Source organism: Bos indicus x Bos taurus, chromosome 19 (genome assembly GCF_003369695.1).
Source record: "Bos indicus x Bos taurus breed Angus x Brahman F1 hybrid chromosome 19, Bos_hybrid_MaternalHap_v2.0, whole genome shotgun sequence".
Lineage (NCBI taxonomy): Eukaryota > Metazoa > Chordata > Mammalia > Artiodactyla > Bovidae > Bos > Bos indicus x Bos taurus.
In genome coordinates, this window is record NC_040094.1 from 11,140,272 (window position 1) to 11,159,356 (window position 19,085).

Here is a 19,085-nt window from a genome sequence, read left to right on the forward strand (position 1 = left end):
ACATAAATAGAAGGAACAATATTATGCTTGCTAGTTTGAAATGAATCCATTTAGGAAGTATCTGGCAAGAAAACAGATATAATTAAATGTAGGTTATTACATATTGTAAGTTTATTTTTACAGTACTCACATTTATTTTTACTCCATTCCAGAGGAATTAAAACGCTTCTAAAAACCAAGGTGAGGTTACAAAACCTTTATAATACTTTTACAAGAGGAATTAAGGAGAAAATTACTCATGAGTCTAACCATGACTCTGCAGGACCAGAATCTGTGAGATGCAGACGCTGGGGGGGTGGGGAGATAGGACACAAAACGACCACTGGATGAACAACTGGTTTCAAGTGGAGTACCCAACTAATATAGTTGTCCCTAATTAAGAATCAAGGATTTAGTATTTTAGTAATTGGAAGGTTCAAATTTTGACAATTATTAATATTATATAATTATGTCCAATAAGCAATCTTTATGTTCCTAGCCTTAAAGTCAGTATCCCAAACATTTGAAAACATCGTTTACAAGACTCAGATAAAAAGAACAGGTTGCTCTTTACACTACAATCAAACAGGATAGTAAGAGTATATCCTCATTCAATCTGGGAAGGGCAGATGTCTACAGAATGTACAGCGGAGAAGGGAATGATTACCCATTCGGAGGGAGATTCGGATTCGCTCAGAAACTCGTGAGAACTGGTCGCGAGTCGCAAGGGTACGACCATATAAAGAATTTGCAGTTTTGCGCTGAAAACGCTGTACATTGCAAAAACCCCGTGGGGATGAGTACCAGTGCCAAGACATCCTGAAAACGCCCGGATACGCACCACCTGACTGCGGGAACTGTCCGACCACAAGGCGCCCTTGAGGGCTGCACAACGAGCACCGCGTCCCCCACACTGGGTCAGCCCCTCCACAGCAGCAGCAGTGGGGCGGGGGTGCCCCACGAGAGGGTGGACTAGGACGGGGCGCCCCGAATACAGAACGCTCAGCGGGTGACGAGGGAGACTAAGCCACCACCCTCCTCAAGCCCCCTCACCTCCACACTCTGTTCATCCATTGCCCCCTTCTCTCGGCGGGGCCCTCGGAGACCCGCGGAGCCCGTGATCTGACCGATAAGGCGCAAGCCCGAGGTCGCCAGGTCAAACTGCCCCGGAGAACCGCCAGGCGCCCGCCTCAGGGGGCTCCGACGGCAGCCACACCTGCGCGCCCCATAGCTTCACGCTCCGCGCCAGCTACCCCCACTTCGCCATTTTCATCCGGGCGCCAGCCCCTGGGCGCGGTGGGAGGGTGAGCGGTAGCCCGCAGCTCTTCTCCTCCCGGCTCAGCGGCTCGCCAGCGACCGCGAGGGAGCCTCGGCCCACGTGACGCAGGCGCGCGCGTATCGAACTGCTGCCGGAGTCCGGCGGCGCTGGTCTCCCGCGAAGAAGGTGCTGCAGGGAATTCGCAAACACTAACGGTAACCAGGGCAGCGGAAGGCGCGGCGTGAGGAAAGGCGCGGCGCGCGCGCACGCATGCGCGCAGGCCGCTGCGCTAAGGGAGCGGGCCAGAAGCCGGCGCTTAGTTCCCGCGGTGCGGGAGCGCACACGAGATTTGGCCTTTCGAGGCCGCCGGGTTGCGTGCCTTAGGTCTGGGTTAGCGCAGGCGGAGGAGAGCGCGGCGCTGGGCCGCGCCCCGCCCCACTCGGGGAGGGGCGGGGCTCCACTCCTCTCAAACTTCTGAGCGCCAGAGGCGGGAGCCACCTGGAGGGCTTGGGGGAAATGCAGACTCCGGAGCCACACCCCTAGGTATTCGGATTCTAGGGTGGGGCTCCACGAAATCAGCGTTTTTCTACTACTCTTGCTGATTGGGCTGCAGGTGGCTTGTGGCCGCAGTTTGCAAAACCGTGGTGTAGAGGACTCGTGGCTGGTGATTCTTGCTCGAGGAGCAAACCTAGATTCTGATTTTTAGGACTTCCGCCCTAACTACTGAAGCAAAGCTCTAGATTGTGAAGCCCGGAGCGGTAATTTCAGTGTCGGGCGTGGGAAGATGGGACCTTGTATTGTGTAGCCGGCAGCCTCCCCCATGCAACCACTGCCGCCCTGCATTACTTGGGGCTTAAGGTGAGCTAGAGCCTTAAGACTGGAAAGTGCAAGGGTTTCACCTGCGTTCAGCTTTCCTGTATCGGCGTCTCCTTTCTACAGTTTTCTAGGTAAAAAATGTTGAAAGATTGCAGGAATTGAAGGTATGAGACAAAGGATATACATAAAATCCTTCATTTGAACTAAAATGTTCCTTTCCAGTTTCTTGCAAAACTGTTAACACTTAACCTAACTGAATGCACGTGAACAGAATCAGCAATAATTTAGGAAGTTATTAAATATCAAGGCATTTGGACTTTCTTGTATGTAGTGGGCATAACAATTTTTTCTTTAATGGCAGGAGCCATGGACAAAGATATAATTTAGGAATAATTGTGCCTGAAAAATCCTTTCACCAAAAATTATTTATGGCCTTGGAACTACATAGAGGTGATAGTTGCTCATCTTTTATACTTAAATGCCTTCTATTGAACATTTTAATAATGGTTAATTTTTACCTCAATTTTTAAAAATGCTTTAATATTAAATAGTTTATTTAAATACTGGATCAAAATGGCTGGCTTCAAAATGTAATCATTAATAAACTATATGTGCATCTGTGGGGGAAAAAACTTGTAGGACACAGTATTATATTACTTGGGATTCAGAGTAATGAGAAGGGGTCTTTGCAACCCTGTAGAGCAGAAAGCAAAAAAGACAAATTACAATCTATGATAAATATTAAAATAGGTTCTTGTGCTAATAGATGTATCTGCCCAAGAGCCCCAAACTGTTTAAGATTAATTGTAATAGTTCTCAATAGTGGAAAATTAGAAAACCTGAACAACTAATGAGGGGTCATTGCTTGTTGGCAAAGTCAGATACTGGCTCACTTAAGCAAGAAGAAAACTTGGCTGGGAGGATACTCAACTACCCTGTGTGGTTGGGAAACCTGTGGTCAGCTCTACTAGAATTCCTTAAGGGAAGGAATGATGCTAAAGCTGAAACTCCAGTACTTTGGCCACCTCATGCGAAGAGTTGACTCATTGGAAAAGACTCTGATGCTGGGAGGGATTGGGGGCAGGAGGAGAAGGGGACGACAGAGGATGAGATGGCTGGATGGCATCACTGACTCGATGGACGTGAGTCTGGGTGAACTCCGGGAGTTGGTGATGGACAGGGAGGCCTGGTGTGCTGCGATTCATGGGGTCGCAAAGAGTCGGACACGACTGAGCGACTGACCTGATCTGAAGGGCATGCCTTGCCATCCTCCTCTTTTCCCCCTTTCCCCCATCTCCTAATTTGTCTCTTGTAGTGTGCATGCTCAGTCAAGTCTGACTCTTTGTGACCCCCATGGACTGTAGTTTGTCAGACTCCTGTCTATGGAGTTTTCCAGGCAAGAATACTGGAATGGGTTGCCATTTCCTCCTCCAGGGGATCTTCCCAACCTAGGGATGGAACCCAAGTCCCTAGTGTCTCCTACACTGCAAGTGGATTCTTTACCGGGGCCAGCTTAAATGCCTGTCAGTGAGGAACTGGTGAAAAAAAATTATGGTAAATTCATATATACAGCTGCTCAAAAGAACAGCAGATGTGACATGAAGATATATTTAAAATGAAAAAAGACTAAGTGCAGCTACAGTACAGTGTAAGCTGTCAGCCTATTTTTGTTTAAAAATGATTTTTGATTTGTATATATATTATAGAAACATCTGAAAAAGTTGCAACTGTTTGGGAGAATAGGCATACTTTTATTTTGTTAATTTCTTAAAGTTGTATTTAAAATACAACCTAATACTTAGGGCATAAAAAGACTAATAGTTAAATGTGTGCTGTTCTTAGTTGTTCAGTCATGTCCTACTCTTTGTGATCCCATGGACTATAGCCTGCCAGGCTCCTCTGTCCATGGGGATTCTCCAGGCAGGAATACTGGAGTGGGTGGCCATGCCTTTCCCCAGGAGATCTTCCCAACCCCGGGATTGAACCCAGGTCTCACGCACTGCGGGCGAAAACTTTACTGTCTGAGCCACCAAGGAAGCCCTAAGAGAATAGTCACATAAGAGAAAACAATCATACAGATGAGAAATAATAATGGTCTAAACTCGGTAGACAGTGAAGGTAAAATGAATTTTGTATACAATAAACATCTAAAAAGTTACAGATTAACTAAGAATATAAAGAAATGGATGCAAACCTTAATTCCACCTAACAGAATAGTGGCTATTAACAAAATAAAGTCAGTTAAGTATTCTGGACACATTCAATTTGAATATTCAGGTCAAGGTTTTTACTGGAAATCTGGATCTAGGCCTGCTTGGTGGCTCAGACAGTAAAGAATCCACCTGCAATATAGGAGACTCAGGTTTGATCCTTAGGTCAGGAAGATCCCCTGGAGAAGGGAATGGCTACCACTCCAGTATTCTTGCCCAGAGAATTCCATGGACAGAGGAGCCTAGCTGACTACAGTCCATGGGGTTGCAAAGAGTCAAATACGACTGATGAACTAACACTTTCACTTCTAGTGGAATAAGTTATACTTGGAAATCATTCCCCAAAGAGGCAATAAATGAACCCTGGGAAATAAATCAATATATAAAGTGCAGAGAGAACAATTTTAAGAGGGATGAGGGGAAGAACCAACATTTTAAGGTAACTTGTGAAGGAAGTCAAAGGAAAAACATCGTTGTTTCTTTTTTTTCCCCCTGATCGCAAGCAAAACACTTTAACTCCAGTAACTTGTTAAGACCTCTTTGTGATACCACCATTTTTCAGTCCCACCAATCAACATCTCATCCCATAGTCATAACATGACAGGAATTTCCTCAATATTACTTGCCTGAGTACTGAAGAAGAGTAGTATATGTTACTAAAGTGTGACTTATTTGTAATTTAAAGGTTAGGGTAGTTTCTGTTCTCCAAATATTCAGAATAGACAATTTTAACTGAAGCTACTCTTCCAACCCTGTTTGTCAGCTATTATAAGTTTATTAATAACATAACAGAAAAAATTCTTATTTACAAAAAAGTATAATTCTGTAACCTGCAAATTAACATTTGATTCACTTTTCCTGGTCTTTCAATATCTTGTTTTTATTACATATATGGAAATATGTATTGAATTAAACCAAATATCAAAACTTAATACTTCACCATCTCATTGTACTTCCAGTCATCCTGACACACACACGTTAAGTGATTTGCTCAGGCTTGTACAGCTAGAATTTAAAACCTGCTTTTACATCTCCAATATCTGCTTCTCCTCTCAACTTTTTAGCAGAGCTTCCAGCATTTCCCAGAACATTAACAGTGATAATTTATTGATAACTTGACCTCCTAGTGTATACCATACTTGCCATTTAAAAAAAAAAAAAATAGGGACATTGGTGCACACATACACACAAAACTGGTAAACAGTTGCAACGATCCTCTCATTTCAGTTTCTTAGCTTTCACAGACAGTAGGTCCCCTACATATGAACAAGTTCCATTCTGAGAGTGCGTTCCTTAAGTCCAGCTTCTTTGTTAAGTCCAACAAAGTTAGCCTAGGTGCCCAGCTAACACAATCAGCTATACAGTACTGTACTGTAATAAGTTGATAGTAGTTTTCACACAAATAATACATATGGAACAAACACAAAGAAATAAAACATTTTTAATCTGAAAGTACAGTATCTTGAAAAGCACAGTAGTACAGGACAACAGGGGCTGGCGTCGAGTGAACGGGCATGAAGAGTTACTGACTGGAGAGGGAGAGGAGGTGGGAGATGGTAGAGCTGGAGGGGCATCAGCAACAGGAGACGGGCAAGCTGCGATTCCATACCTGCAGTTGCTGGCACAGGTTCTGGTTCCTTGCTGGATTTAATTCTACCTTCTTGAAAGAACAATCCAGTGATGTCTGAGTGGTAGCTCTTTTTTTCTCATCATAGATGCCACGGTAGCACTGGATTACATTCTGAATGGCTGCTGCAACCTTCATGTTCCATCCTACATTCGGGGCCTGTGCCTCAAAACCCAACAGTGCCTCCTCAAACAGAGCTAACTTATGTGATTCGAGGGGAAAACACACGTTTACGTCTTCGAACGCTCACAACTTGAAGGTTCATATATAGAGATTTACAGTAGAATGAACTGAACAACTACAGTAATGCAGACTAGAGGAGAACAAAGGTATATTTCAGGTCCCTGAAATGTGACAGGGACAATCAGAAACAGCATTAGAAAGCAGAGCTCACGCTCAACATTGGCAGGCAGAAGGAACAGGACAAAAATAAAAGTGAAGCTGTCACAGAAAAGCCAGCTTTCTACTAAGTTAGGTATTGTGGGAGACAGTTAAGTCACATATTAGCAGTCTCACCAATAAGGTGACCACATCTGCGATCAGAATTTTCAACAATAAAATTATTTACATATGTATAATATAGTACAAATATTTTTCTAACCTTTAATTTCCCAAGCATGTTCATTCACATCTGACTGATAATACGTAATATTGTTTTGCAATAGGTCAGTCAGGACATCTGTGTTATCCCAGTTATACAGAAACAGATACAAAATGGTGTTGGGACTTCCTTGCCTGAAATTACTAAGCATGTGTGCATATATTTTTAAAATCTCTTTATTTCCATTCTGCCTGCCCTTCTCTTGTATCCCCCTCTTCTGTGGAAGGCATCACTATCCAGTCACCCAAGCCAAATCTCCTTTGTCATCTCCCGACCAATAGTCATCAATGTTAACAAGACATCTTCCTAAATTTCTGGGATTGATTTCTTCCCCATTAGAGTTCCTTTTGGCAAGTCCATTTCTTCCTCATAAGTCTGACATGTGAGCTCTTAATTGCTCTGCTGCAGTTTTCTCTTCTTCAGTCAGTGGTAACAACTAGAAAACAAATGACAAAATCTTTATTTCAGAAAAGCTTAAAAGAACAAGGTCCTACTATATAGCACAGGGAACTATATTCGGTATCCTGTGGTAAATCATGGAAAAGAATATGAAAAAAAGACTAAGACTGAATCACTTTGCTGCACAGCAAAAATTAACACATTGTAAATCAACTATACTTCAATAAGATAAATTTTTTAAAAGTTAAATAAAATCTTTAAAGGCTGTTATACTAATTTCTGCTTTGTAACACCAATAAATGTTTCCACAAGTTCACACTAGGTATATAATGACAAATTTATAAAGGCAAAGAAAAAATACATATTAGCTATGTACATACAAGTTACTTTGATATTTGAGTTTCCGAGGAACTCACAATTAAATTGAAGAAACAAGACAAAGAAATCAAACAATTTAAGGACTGTAACAGAACCAAAGAAGTCACATCTGAACATATCCAAAAAGTATTTTGAAAAAGAAGTGTGAAAAAAAAAATAGTCTGGAAGTTTCTTCAGAAGTAGAGACTCGGATTAAATTTTGAAGGATAATTAAGATGCTTTTATCTGCAAGTAACAGAGATGCATATGAAAATGGATAAATAAAATGCATTATCACTGCACAATAAGTACATAAGGGCAGGTTTCAGGGCTGGTTTACGAAGCAGCTCAACAATGTAAGGACTCAGGTTTTTTCCATCTAACAGCTCTGATATCCTTTATTCTCAGGCTGACAGGAAAGTGACTCCAGGTATCACTTCTATACACAATGTTTAGAACAAGTAAAGCTTTCTCTCCTCAGGGGTCTCTCAGCAGTAAGGAAACTCTCTAATTTCCTATTTCCAGACTCCCCCTCCTCACATATCATTTGGGTTACAAACCCATTCCTGACCCAATATTAGTTAAAGGAAAATCCGTTCCCCTTGCCAATCAGGCACATCCCTGAAGCTAAGGATAGCGCCACTTTTACCTCAGGCATGAGTCAGGAATAGCACACATCTCAAGAGAGTCAGTAATCTCTTACACAGGAAGGGAGAACGTGCTGAGAAAACAACCAGCGAACCAAATCCACAAAAGCAGGTAAGAGCAGCAAAACCAAACGGGAGAAGAGAAGCTGAAGGGAAGCTGTAAGGGGCTTTCACAGAGCACCCACAAATAGGCTAGCTGAAACAAAGAGTTAATGAGGAAATAACAGGAGGTAGGACTTGAAGAATCACTCACATGGTTACAAATCTGCCTAACTATATAGGTCATCTCTAGAGAGACTGTCAAATCGGGAACACCTCATACCCACAGAATCAGAATCTCCAGCGCAATGCTGTCCAATAGACCTTTCTGTTATCCTGGGTATATTCTGTATCTGCATTGATGAAGGACTGTATTCATTTAATTACTTTTAATTTTAATTCATTAATATACAGCCACATTTTGCTATTGGAGACCCCACCTGGTTTGGCTCCTCAAGCCAACCATTTGCCCAAAATGTTCACATGGATAAAACAAAAACACTTACTGCAACTCAAATAGTGACAAAATTTCCCTCTTCTATCTGAAAAACAGGAAATGATATTATTCTGGCAAGACTTTGTTCTCCATGATTCCATGTTTTTCTTTGTGATCTCTGAAATTCAAGAGATTTCAGACCATCTGTTTAATAAAACTTCAAAGAGTTTTTCCAGGAATTAACTATTCTAAAATACATAGAAATTTTTCTTCTTTAATACAAATGTTTCAGAGCTTTGATGGAATAACATACATTCAATCTTTAATGCATTTTGAATTTTCTATTTATTGCTATATTTTTGTTTGGTGGGGGGACTGTTTTGCTATTTTCTATTTGGAACAAATTTGGTCCTTTCTTCTTTTGGTAGTCACCTTTATAACTAACTATATTTAAACGTCAGTGTCTTAATAGCAACTAAAAAGATCAGGAAATTAATATGTATTCCCTACCATCCACCTCCTTTTCTGTTCTCATATCCCTATTTATTATTATCAATTCCAAGTTTTTTTATTTTTTAGTATTATCAGTTCAAATATATATTTTCTGCCCTTCCAAATGAAAAACCACTCACCTTGATAAAAATCATAGCAATAGAAGAGTTTTACTTTCTGTTTGCATTCTGCTGTTTATAAACAATGTACCATTTGCTCTAAGTAGACATCCCTTTCTTGTTCTTCATGTTCCCCAAATAATTGTAAAAGCCCATTCGGTTACTCTAGAAATTTTCAGAATCCTCAGCTGAAAATCCTTTGGATTTCTTAACTATTCTCACAGTTCTGACCCTATGTCTAATATACCTCTTTTATACATGAAATTCCTTTACATGTTCTTTAAACTCTTGGCTCATAGAACTATTTGAGCCATATAATTATGGTTATATAACTCTTTATAGATGCCCTTCCCTTTTCTTCCACATTTCAATCATAAAAATTTTCTCTGAACTTTCTACTATTAATACTATCTCATTTTTAAACTAGTAGGCCCAAGACCAACCATATCCAACATTTCCCAGCTTGGCTATCATTGATTCTAAAACATGATCTCCCTTTACCTTTAGCCATTTCTCCTCTTTTTTTTTTTTATGTGGATCATTTTTTTAAAGACTTTATTGAATTTGTTACAGTATTGTTTCTGTTTTATGTTTTGGATTTTTTGGCTGAGAAGCCAAGAGGCACGTGAGATTTTAACTCCCCAACCAGGAACTGAACCTGCAGCCCCTGTAGTGGAAGTGAAGAGTCTTAACCACTGGACTGCCAGGAAGTCTCCATTTCTCCTTTTTGTCATTATCTGATCCAAAATGAAAAAGTTCCCTTAGCTTTCTACCTTTGATGTAATTATTGCTCATTTCAGATAACTAAATGAAAACCTTTACAAATACTCAAATGATTTGACATCCCTGGCTCAGAAGGTGAAGAATCTGCCTTCAATGCAGGAGAAGGGGATATGATTCCTGAGTTGGGAAAATCCCCTGGAGAAGGAAATGGGAACCCACTCCAGTTCTTACCTGAAGAATTCCATGGACAGAGGAGCCTGGCACGCTATCATCCGTGGGGTTGCAAAGAGTTGGACACAACTGAGTGACTGATATACATCAATATCATTACTACTTTTCTGTACCACTTTTTTTAATCTCAGAAATATGCCATCTATTTATTGTATCCAATGAAAACAATTTTTAGTAAGTATTCAAAAAATCATTTTTCTCTTTGTTCAGTCACCCAAATTTACCATGCGTCAATTAATTCATGGATTTCTATACATACATGTTGATGTGTACATTCAGAACTACACTTAATCTCTCTTCAAGATTTGTTTCCTGGGAACAAATTTATGGACTGCTACTGTCAAGTTCTGATCACATACAATGAAGAATATGTGACTTGGTTTTATTTATAAAAGCTTATCACATACATACTTCCTTTTTGCATTTTATTAATTAGCAGGTGACGAAACACCACCCATACTGTTTAAATGCCTACTCTCTATTCCCTCTGTGCCCTTTTCACTGCCCTCCCCTCTCGCACTATTCATTTCTCCATGACAGATACATTTATGACCTCACTTTATGATTTTAACCAGGCACTGTTCTCTTTTCTTCCATTGGTAATACAAAGAATTCTTGATCTAATCCACCTTTGAGAGTTACAAAGCCCATAATTCAAATATCTTAAGCCATAATTTAGTTCAGACTTGGCAAATAAATACCACGTATGCTGCTCCTATCAACACTCCACAGCAGATACCTTTTTGGCCATGCCCAGACACGGCTCCTTAAACAGCATTCTAAGCAGTTATTACCAGTTAACTGACTGGAGTAAGCACCAGAAATTAAAACCTATTGGACATCTTTTGTCCAGATAATTAAATTCAACTCTATGATTTCATCATGAGAAACGCCGGACTGGAAGAAACACAAACTGGAATCAAGATTGCCGGGAGAAATATCAATAACCTCAGATATGCAGATGACACCACCCTTATGGCAGAAAGTGAAGAGGAACTCAAAAGCCTCTTGATGAAAGTGAAAGTGGAGAGAGAAAAAATTGGCTTAAAGCTTACCATTCAGAAAATGAAGATCATGGCATCTGGTCCCACCACTTCATGGGAAATAGATGGGGAAACAGTGGAAACAGTGTCGGACTTTATTTTTCTGGGCCCCAAAATCACTACAGATGGTGACTGCAGCCATGAAATTAAAAGACGCTTACTCCTTGGAAGGAAAGTTATGACCAACCTAGACAGCATATTCAAAAGCAGAGACATTACTTTGCCAACAAAGGTTCGTCTAGTTAAGGCTATGGTTTTTCCTGTGGTCATGTATGGATGTGAGAGTTGGACTGTGAAGAAGGCTGAGCGCCGAAGAATTGATGCTTTTGAACTGTGGTGTTGGAGAAGACTCTTGAGAGTCCCTTGGACTGCAAGGAGATCCAACCAGTCCATTGTGAAGGAGATCAGCCCTGGGATTTCTCTGGAAAGAATGATGCTAAAGCTGAAACTCCAGTACTTTGGCCACCTCATGCGAAGAGTTGGCTCATTGGAAAGGACTCTGATGCTGGGAGGGATTGGGGGCAGGAGGAGAAGGGGACGACAGAGGATGAGATGGCTGGATGGCATCACTGACTTGATGGACGTGAGTCTGAGTGAACTCTGGGAGTTGGTGATGGACAGGGAGGCCTGGCGTGCTGCAATTCATGGGGTCGCAAAGAGTCGGACACAACTGAGCGACGGATCTGATCTGATCTGATGATTTCATCTACATTAAGCTATCTTTTCTTTCAAAAGCCCCCAACTTTGCTTAATAGTAAATGAAAATGCTACCAGTCTCTTCAATTGGCTGTTCAGGCTGTTAGTGCCTAGGTTAACAGCTCATATTCTTTTTCCTACTCTAACATGTCTGTAGAGTTTTACACATAAGCGACAGAGGCTCACAATTAGAAAGATTCTTATACTAAATGAGAAGAGGGTGGAGAATGAAGGACCAGGAATGAAGGTTAGGCCTACCCAAGCTAATCATCCCAACTGAAGAAAAGGAGAATGAAAAAACAGTCACTGGTATAGATGCTTTCTAGATTTCTCAGTCTCATTAGTTCTTATAGGAACCAGCAGAACTGATAGATATGTTAGCAAGTTTTTTCTTCTGCTGTTGCTACATAATCCAAGAAAGCATGCCCCTTCACTAACCATGTCAATTCCACATGCTCATCTTAAAATAAAAGGAGATAAGAGATCTTATACTTCAGGGAATCAAGAAAATCTCATTCTTTATCAATAGTTCACACTGCTGAATTTCAAAATGAGTTACTGGGGATTTATCTTTCAATGAGAAATTCAGAATTAAAATTCTACAAATCCAGCCAATCAACAGAAAGCATTACCTCCAGGTCTGTTTCCTTTTGCAGTTCTTGTATCAAGGTCATAGTCTTATTGAAAGTAGCACAAATGCGGCTCTTAGTCTCTTTCTGCTCCACAGCAATTGGTTTAAATCGAACATGCAAAGTTTGATATCGAGACTTTATTGCTGACAATTCCTTTAAAAGTGTAACTGGATTTTTCTACATTAGGAAAAAAATTAATATATATTAAATCTGGAAAGGAAAAATAAAGCTTATTTTTAGAATTAAAATATATACAACACATACTACCATCCATTTAATAGAACACTATAAAAAATTATCTAACTATGTGACAGAATGGGAGGAAGGGAAGAAAGAGAGAAGTATAAGACCTAGATACTATTCTCAAGGAATTTAAAGCCTAGGTACAGAAATAACCCTTCTCACATACACACACACACAAAATAGCAATATTAAACAGCAAATAATGTTACATTAGATACATAATATTTGATGTATAGTTCATAATAATTACACAGTACTTCTAAGACACAATCCTAAATGTTATTCAGAAGGTATTGAAGGAACTATTTTGATTTGTTCTTATAGAAAAGACAACTTGAAACCACTTATCATAAAATTCTTAAATACACTGTCACAGGGCTAAAGTATGTATGAGTACCAATTCAAGGTGTACCTCACTATACAAAATGCATGCCAACTCAAGCAACTGTGTTTATAAATTATGTTAGTTTTTCAAATTAATTTTCAATGTAAATAACCACTGTTCCATAAAGGACATTTCAACTGTGACAGTTCAAAAGTGACGTTTCTGCCACTTAATGATTCTTCTCATTCCTTCGTGGTTCTTTAGCAAACTCTCCAATACTAGGTATTCCAAACTTTCTCCATTCCTACCAGTTCCCATCCACTCATTCTTGGCAGAATATCTCACCCCAACTACTTTACTGAGAAGACAGAAAACACCTGGGAGTTTCTATTCCTGCCTTTTCACCTGAAAATGAAAACATCTAGTCTGATCCTTACTCAGCTCCTAACACTACCACTATTATTGTCTCCTCCCCATATCCTCCAGAACCTTAACATTCCTATATTTCAATAACCTTTTCACATTTCCCTTTGTACAGACTTCCAGTATACATAGATTGTCCCTACAATGAGGGGAAAATAACTCCTCTTGACTCTTGCTTCAAAACTAGCGTCATTTTTCTTACTCCATTTACCACCAACCTTCTAGGTCCTATAATAATATACTTCCTCAGTTTAATAGCCCATAGACTAATCCTTTGCCAAATTATTTTAAACAATCAAAAAGTCAGACCTGTCCTATAAATTTTTTAAACGTTTTATTTTCTATTGGGGTGCAGCCAATTAACAATGTTGTCATAATTTCCGGTGAACAGTCATACATATACATGTATCCATTCTCCCCGCAAATGCCCCCCACCCATCCAGGCTGACTCATAACACTGAGCAGAGTTTCATGTGCTATACAGTAGGTCCTTGTGGGTTATCCATTTTAAACATAGCAGTGTATACAAGTCCATTCCAAACTCCCTAACCATCCCTTCCTCCCATCCTTCCCCTTGGCAACCATAAGTTTGTTCTCTAAGTCTGTGTATCTGTTTATGTTTTATAAATAAGTTCACTTATGTCTTTTTAGATTCCATATATAAGGGATGTCATCAGATATTTCTTCTTCTCTGACTTACTTCCCTCAATACGACAATCTCTAGGTCCATCCATGTTGCTGCAAATAGCATTATTTCATTCTTCTTGATGGCCAAGTAATATTCTATTGTATGTATGTACCATATCTTCTTTATCCATTCCTCTGTCCATGGGCATTTTGGTTGCTTCTATCTTGACTACTGTAAACAGTGCTGCAATGAACCCTGGGGTGCATGTATCCTTTGGATTATGTTTTTCTCTGGACATATGCCCAGGAGTGGGATTGCAGGGTCATATGGGAGATCTATTTTTAGTTTATTAAGGAACCTCCATACTGTTCTCCATAGTGACTGTACCAATTTACATTCCCACCAATAGTTAAGAGGGTTACCTTCTTTCCCCACCCTATAACAATCAAAAAGTCAGACTTGCCCTGTAATTTTGATATCCCTCTTTTTGACTCTCCTTATTTCCTTCCTATTCTAATCTTAAAATGAACTCTGATTTGCACAGAACTATACTATCTTGATTATTGTCTCACTATTCAAATATTTCCTTTGTGGACCCTACCTTATGGCTACAGGCAGAGGCTCAGTTCATGGCCCTCTACTCCATTCTTCCTTGGAGATATTTTGCTAAGCTTTTGATGATGGAAATGATAAATAAAGATAATTCTAACAGGAATGAATCAGAACAAAAAATCTAATTTAAAGACTGTTAATTCTACAAATAGTGATCAAGACTACACCATGAGCAGTAGAGGTAGGAAAAGGACAGAAAAGCAATATTATTAAAGAAAAGTTAAGAAAACTTAGTAGTACGTTTGATAGGGGCAAAGAAATAGTAGATGACACCAAATGTGTAGTCTGGAAAATTGTGTGTATGAGGTAACTAGAGTAGTAAAGTTCACAGAGACAGAAGGTAGAATGGTTGTTGCCAGGGGTTGGGAAGAGGGGGAAATGGGGAGTTATTATTTAATGTATGCAGTTTCAATTTGGAAAGACGACATCAAGTTCTGGAGATGGATGGTAGTGATAGCTGCACAATGATATAAATGTACTAAAACCACGGAACTGCACACTTTGAAATGGAAAAAATGATGAATTTTCTCTTACATATTTTACAACTTTTTTAAAAAACCCAAAAAACTGAGAACGTATAATAGTACAACTGCTTTGGAAAACAATGTAGTAGTTCCTCAAAATATTAAATATAGGGTTACCATGTGCCCAGGAATTCCACTCTTAGGCATATACCCAAGTGAAATGAAATCAAACGTCCATACAAAAACTTGTACATGAATGCTTATGGGAATATGATCATAATAGCCAAAAGGAAACAACCAAACTATTAACTGATCAAATAAATAAGAAAATGTGGTATGGCCATACAATGAAATATTATTCAGCAGCAAAAAGAAATGAAGTACTGATTCATGCTACAACCAGGATGAGCCTTTAAACATGTTAAGTGATATCCAGAAAAGATGAAAACTCCAATTTGAAAAGATACATGCACCCCAATGTTCACAGCAGCACTATTTACAATAGTCAAGACGTGAAAGCAACTTAAATGTCCATCAGTAGATGAATCGATAAAGAAGATGTGGTATACAATGGAGAAAAGACAGTCTCTTCAGCAAGTGGTGTTGGGAAAGCTGGACAGCTGCATGTAAATCAATGAACTTAGAACACTCCTTCACACCATACACAAAAATAAACTCAACATGGCTTAAAGACTTAAATATAAGACACGACACCATAAAACTCCTAGAAGAGAATAGAGGCAAGCCATTCTCTGACATAAAATCATACCACTGTTTCCTTAGGTCAGTCTCCCAAGTCAGTGGAAATAAAAGCAAAAATAAACAAATGGTACCTACTCAAACTTATTAGCTTTTGTACAGCAAAGGAAATCATAAACAAAACAAAAAGACATTCTATAGAATGGGAGAAAATATTTGCAAACAATAGGACCAACAAGGGCTTAATTGTTGCCAAAATACATAAACAACTCATACAACTCAATATCAAACAAAACCCAGTCAGAAAATAGGCAGAAGACTGAAATAGACATTTCTGCAAAGAAGACATACAGATGGCCAAGAGGCACATGAAAAGATGCTCCACATCACTAATTATTAGAGAAATGCAAATCAAAACTACAACGAGGTATCACCTCACACTGGTCAGAAAGGCCATCATTAAAAAGTCTATAAATAATAAATGCTGGAGAGGATGTGGAGAGAAAAGATCCTCCTACGCTGTTGGTAGGAATGTAAATTGGTGTAGCCACTATGGAGAACAGTATGGAAGTTCCTCAAAGAACTAAAAATAGTTACTATATAATCCAGCAATCCCACTCCTAGGCGTATATCTGGAGAAAACTCCAATTTGAAAAGATAAATGCACCCCAATATTCACTGACTATTTACAATAGCTAAGACATAAAAGCAACCTAAATGTCCATCCACAGATGAATGCATAAAGATGTGGTATATGTATACAATGGACTACCACTCATCTATAAAACAGAATGAAATATTCCATCTGCAGCAGCATGGATGCATCTGTAGATTTTCACACTAAGTGAAGTCAGAAAGAGAAAGACAAACATCATACAATATCACTTACATGTGGAACTATACTCGATAACTTCCAAATAAATGAAGTTATTTACAAAACAGAAACAGACCCACAGATGTGGAAAATCAGTTTATGCTTACCAAAGGTGAAATGGGGTGAGAGAGGGATAAACTGGGAATCTGGGATTAACAGATACATACTATTATGTATGTATTATGTATTCAACAGTACGTGAACCGTGAACTTCCAGATGTTCAAGCTAGATTTAGAAAAGGCAGAGGAATCAGATATCAAATCCATTGGATCATCGAAAAAGCAAGAGAGTTCAAGGAAAACATCTACTTCTGCTTTATTGACTATGCCAAAGCCTTTGACTGTGTGGATCACAACAAACTATGCAAAATTTTTACAGAGACGGGAATACCAGACCACCTTACCTGCCTCCTGAGAAATCTGTATGCAGGTCAAGAAGCAACAGTTAGAACCAGACATGGAACAGACTGGTTCCAAATTGGAAAAGGAGTACTTCATGGCTGTATATTGTCACTCTGTTTATTTAACTTATATGCAGAGTACATCATGAGAAACGCTGGGCTGAATGAAGCACAAGCTGGAATCAAGACTGCCGGGAGAAATATCAATAACCTCAGATATGCAGATGACACCACCCTTATGGCAGAAAGTGAAGAACTAAAGAGCCTCTTGATGATAGTGAAAGAGAAGAGTGAAAAAGTTGGCTTAAAACATTCAAAAAACTAAGATCATGGCATCCAGTCCCATCACTTCATGGCAAATAGATGGGGAAACAATGGAAACAGTAAAAGACTTTATTTTCTTGGGCTCCAGAATCACTGCAGATGGTGACTGCAACCACAAAATTAAAAGACGCTTGCTCCTTGAAAGAAAAGCTATCACCAACCTAGACAGCATATTAAATAGCAGAGACATCACTTTGCTGACAAAGGTCCGTCTAGTCAAAGCTATGGTTTTTCCAGTAGTCATGTGAGAGTTGGACTATAAAGAAAGCTGAACACCAAAGAATTGATGTTTTTGAACTGTGGCATTGGAGAAGACTCTTCAGAGTCCCTTGGACTGCAAGATCAAACCAGTCAATCTTTAAGGAAATCAGTCCTGAATATTCATTCAAAGGACTGATTAATGCTCAAGCTGAAACTCCAGTACTGTGATCACCTGATGTGAAGAACTGACTCACTGGATAAGACCCTGATGCTGGAAAAGACAGAAGGCAGGAGGAGGAAAAGGGGACGACAGAAGATGAGGTGGTTGGATGGTATCACTGACTCTCTATGGACATGAGTTTGAGCTAGTTCCAGGAGCTGGTGATGGACAGGGAAGCCTGGCATGCTGCAGTCCACGGGGTCACAAAGAGTCGGACGTGACTGAGTGACTGAACTCACTGACTGACTTATGTATAAAATAGATAAACAACAGGATCAACTGTATAGCACAGGGAACTATACTCGATATCTTGTAATAACCTATAATGGAAAAGAATTTGAAATATATATATACACACAGACACATATTTTTGTGTGTATAACTGAATCACTTTGCTCTCTACCTGAAAAACTGTAAATCAAATATATTTCAATTTTTAAATAAAATGCTAAACCAGATATAAAAGGCCACATATTGTGTGATTCTGTTTATATGAAATGTTCAGACAGCAAATCTGTAGGACAGGAAGTAGATTAGTAGTTGCTAGAAGCTGGCCAGGGGAGGGGGAAGTGGTTGTTAATGGGGAGAAACAGCTAATAGGTATGGGTTTCTTTCTGAGGTTATGAAAATACTCAAATATTTATTGTGATGATGGCCATACAATATACTAAACTGCTAAAAATTACAATAAACTAAACATACTAAAAACCACTAAATTATCTACTTTAAAAGAGTGAATTCTTTGGTATGTGAATTATAGCTCAGTAAAGCTGTTTTTTGAAAAAAAAAGTTGTAGAAGAATAAAACAACTGGAAATGTGATAAAAATGAGAGATAGAAGGTGGGAGAAAAGTGGAAGCCCCAAACGAAATGTCTTCCAGATAGTACTTGAAATACACTGACTCAGATGAGTGCTTTGGCTAATTACCTGGGGTACCACTTGACCAGAATGGGTTGATTTTCTTCAGTAAGAGAGAAAAGAGGGAAGGACAAAGTCAAGTCAATTAAGGAGGTAGAATAGTTAAAACTATACTATAGAATCCTGGCATTCCATTATTTCATGTAAGCAGTAAAAACTGAACATTCACAGTGCTTTCCCAATTTTATTTAAAATTTTATTTTAATTTGAACGTTTACACAATTCCCCCGAAATTTCAATTGTATAATTTTTTTTAAGAAACAGTAAAGTACAATATTTCTTATCTGCTACCAAGTGCTATAAGAGAAAAAAAGAGTACCATAAAGTGATAAATTAATGTTTTACATGCTAAATTAATGTTAACAGACAAGGCTTAAAAATTTCTTTATCTCTATAGGCATGTGTACATGTAGTTATAACTTTATGACTTATAAACAGTATTTCTAGT

The 19,085-nt window shown here is 39.2% G+C and overlaps 2 protein-coding genes across 10 annotated transcripts in view; both read right to left on the minus strand.

Moving 5' to 3' along the window:
* The window catches only part of TRIM37 (tripartite motif containing 37), a 151,438-nt gene extending 149,818 nt beyond the window's left edge, over positions 1-1,620 (minus strand). For 3 of the 8 annotated variants that reach the window (XM_027518462.1, XM_027518465.1, XM_027518466.1), the window contains exon 1: positions 1,033-1,615. In XM_027518462.1, the coding sequence (XP_027374263.1) occupies positions 1,033-1,053 (21 nt within the window). In that variant the 5' untranslated portion in view covers positions 1,054-1,615. Of the gene's footprint in view, positions 1-1,032 lie in introns of all 8 variants that reach the window. The other 5 variants (XM_027518459.1, XM_027518468.1, XM_027518464.1 and 2 more) reach the window with 4 other exon arrangements.
* Positions 1,621-5,685: 4,065 nt separating this feature from the next.
* SKA2 (spindle and kinetochore associated complex subunit 2) overlaps positions 5,686-19,085 on the minus strand; it is a 31,135-nt gene continuing 17,735 nt past the window's right edge. The window contains exons 3-5 of one of the 2 annotated variants that reach the window (XM_027517186.1): positions 12,306-12,482; positions 8,440-8,547; positions 5,686-6,927 (exon numbers count right to left, since the gene is read on the minus strand). In XM_027517186.1, coding sequence (XP_027372987.1) covers positions 8,446-8,547; positions 12,306-12,482 — 279 coding nt within the window. In that variant the 3' untranslated portion in view covers positions 5,686-6,927; positions 8,440-8,445. The remainder of the gene's footprint in view (positions 6,928-8,439; positions 8,548-12,305; positions 12,483-19,085) is intronic. The other variant, XM_027517187.1, reaches the window with a different exon arrangement.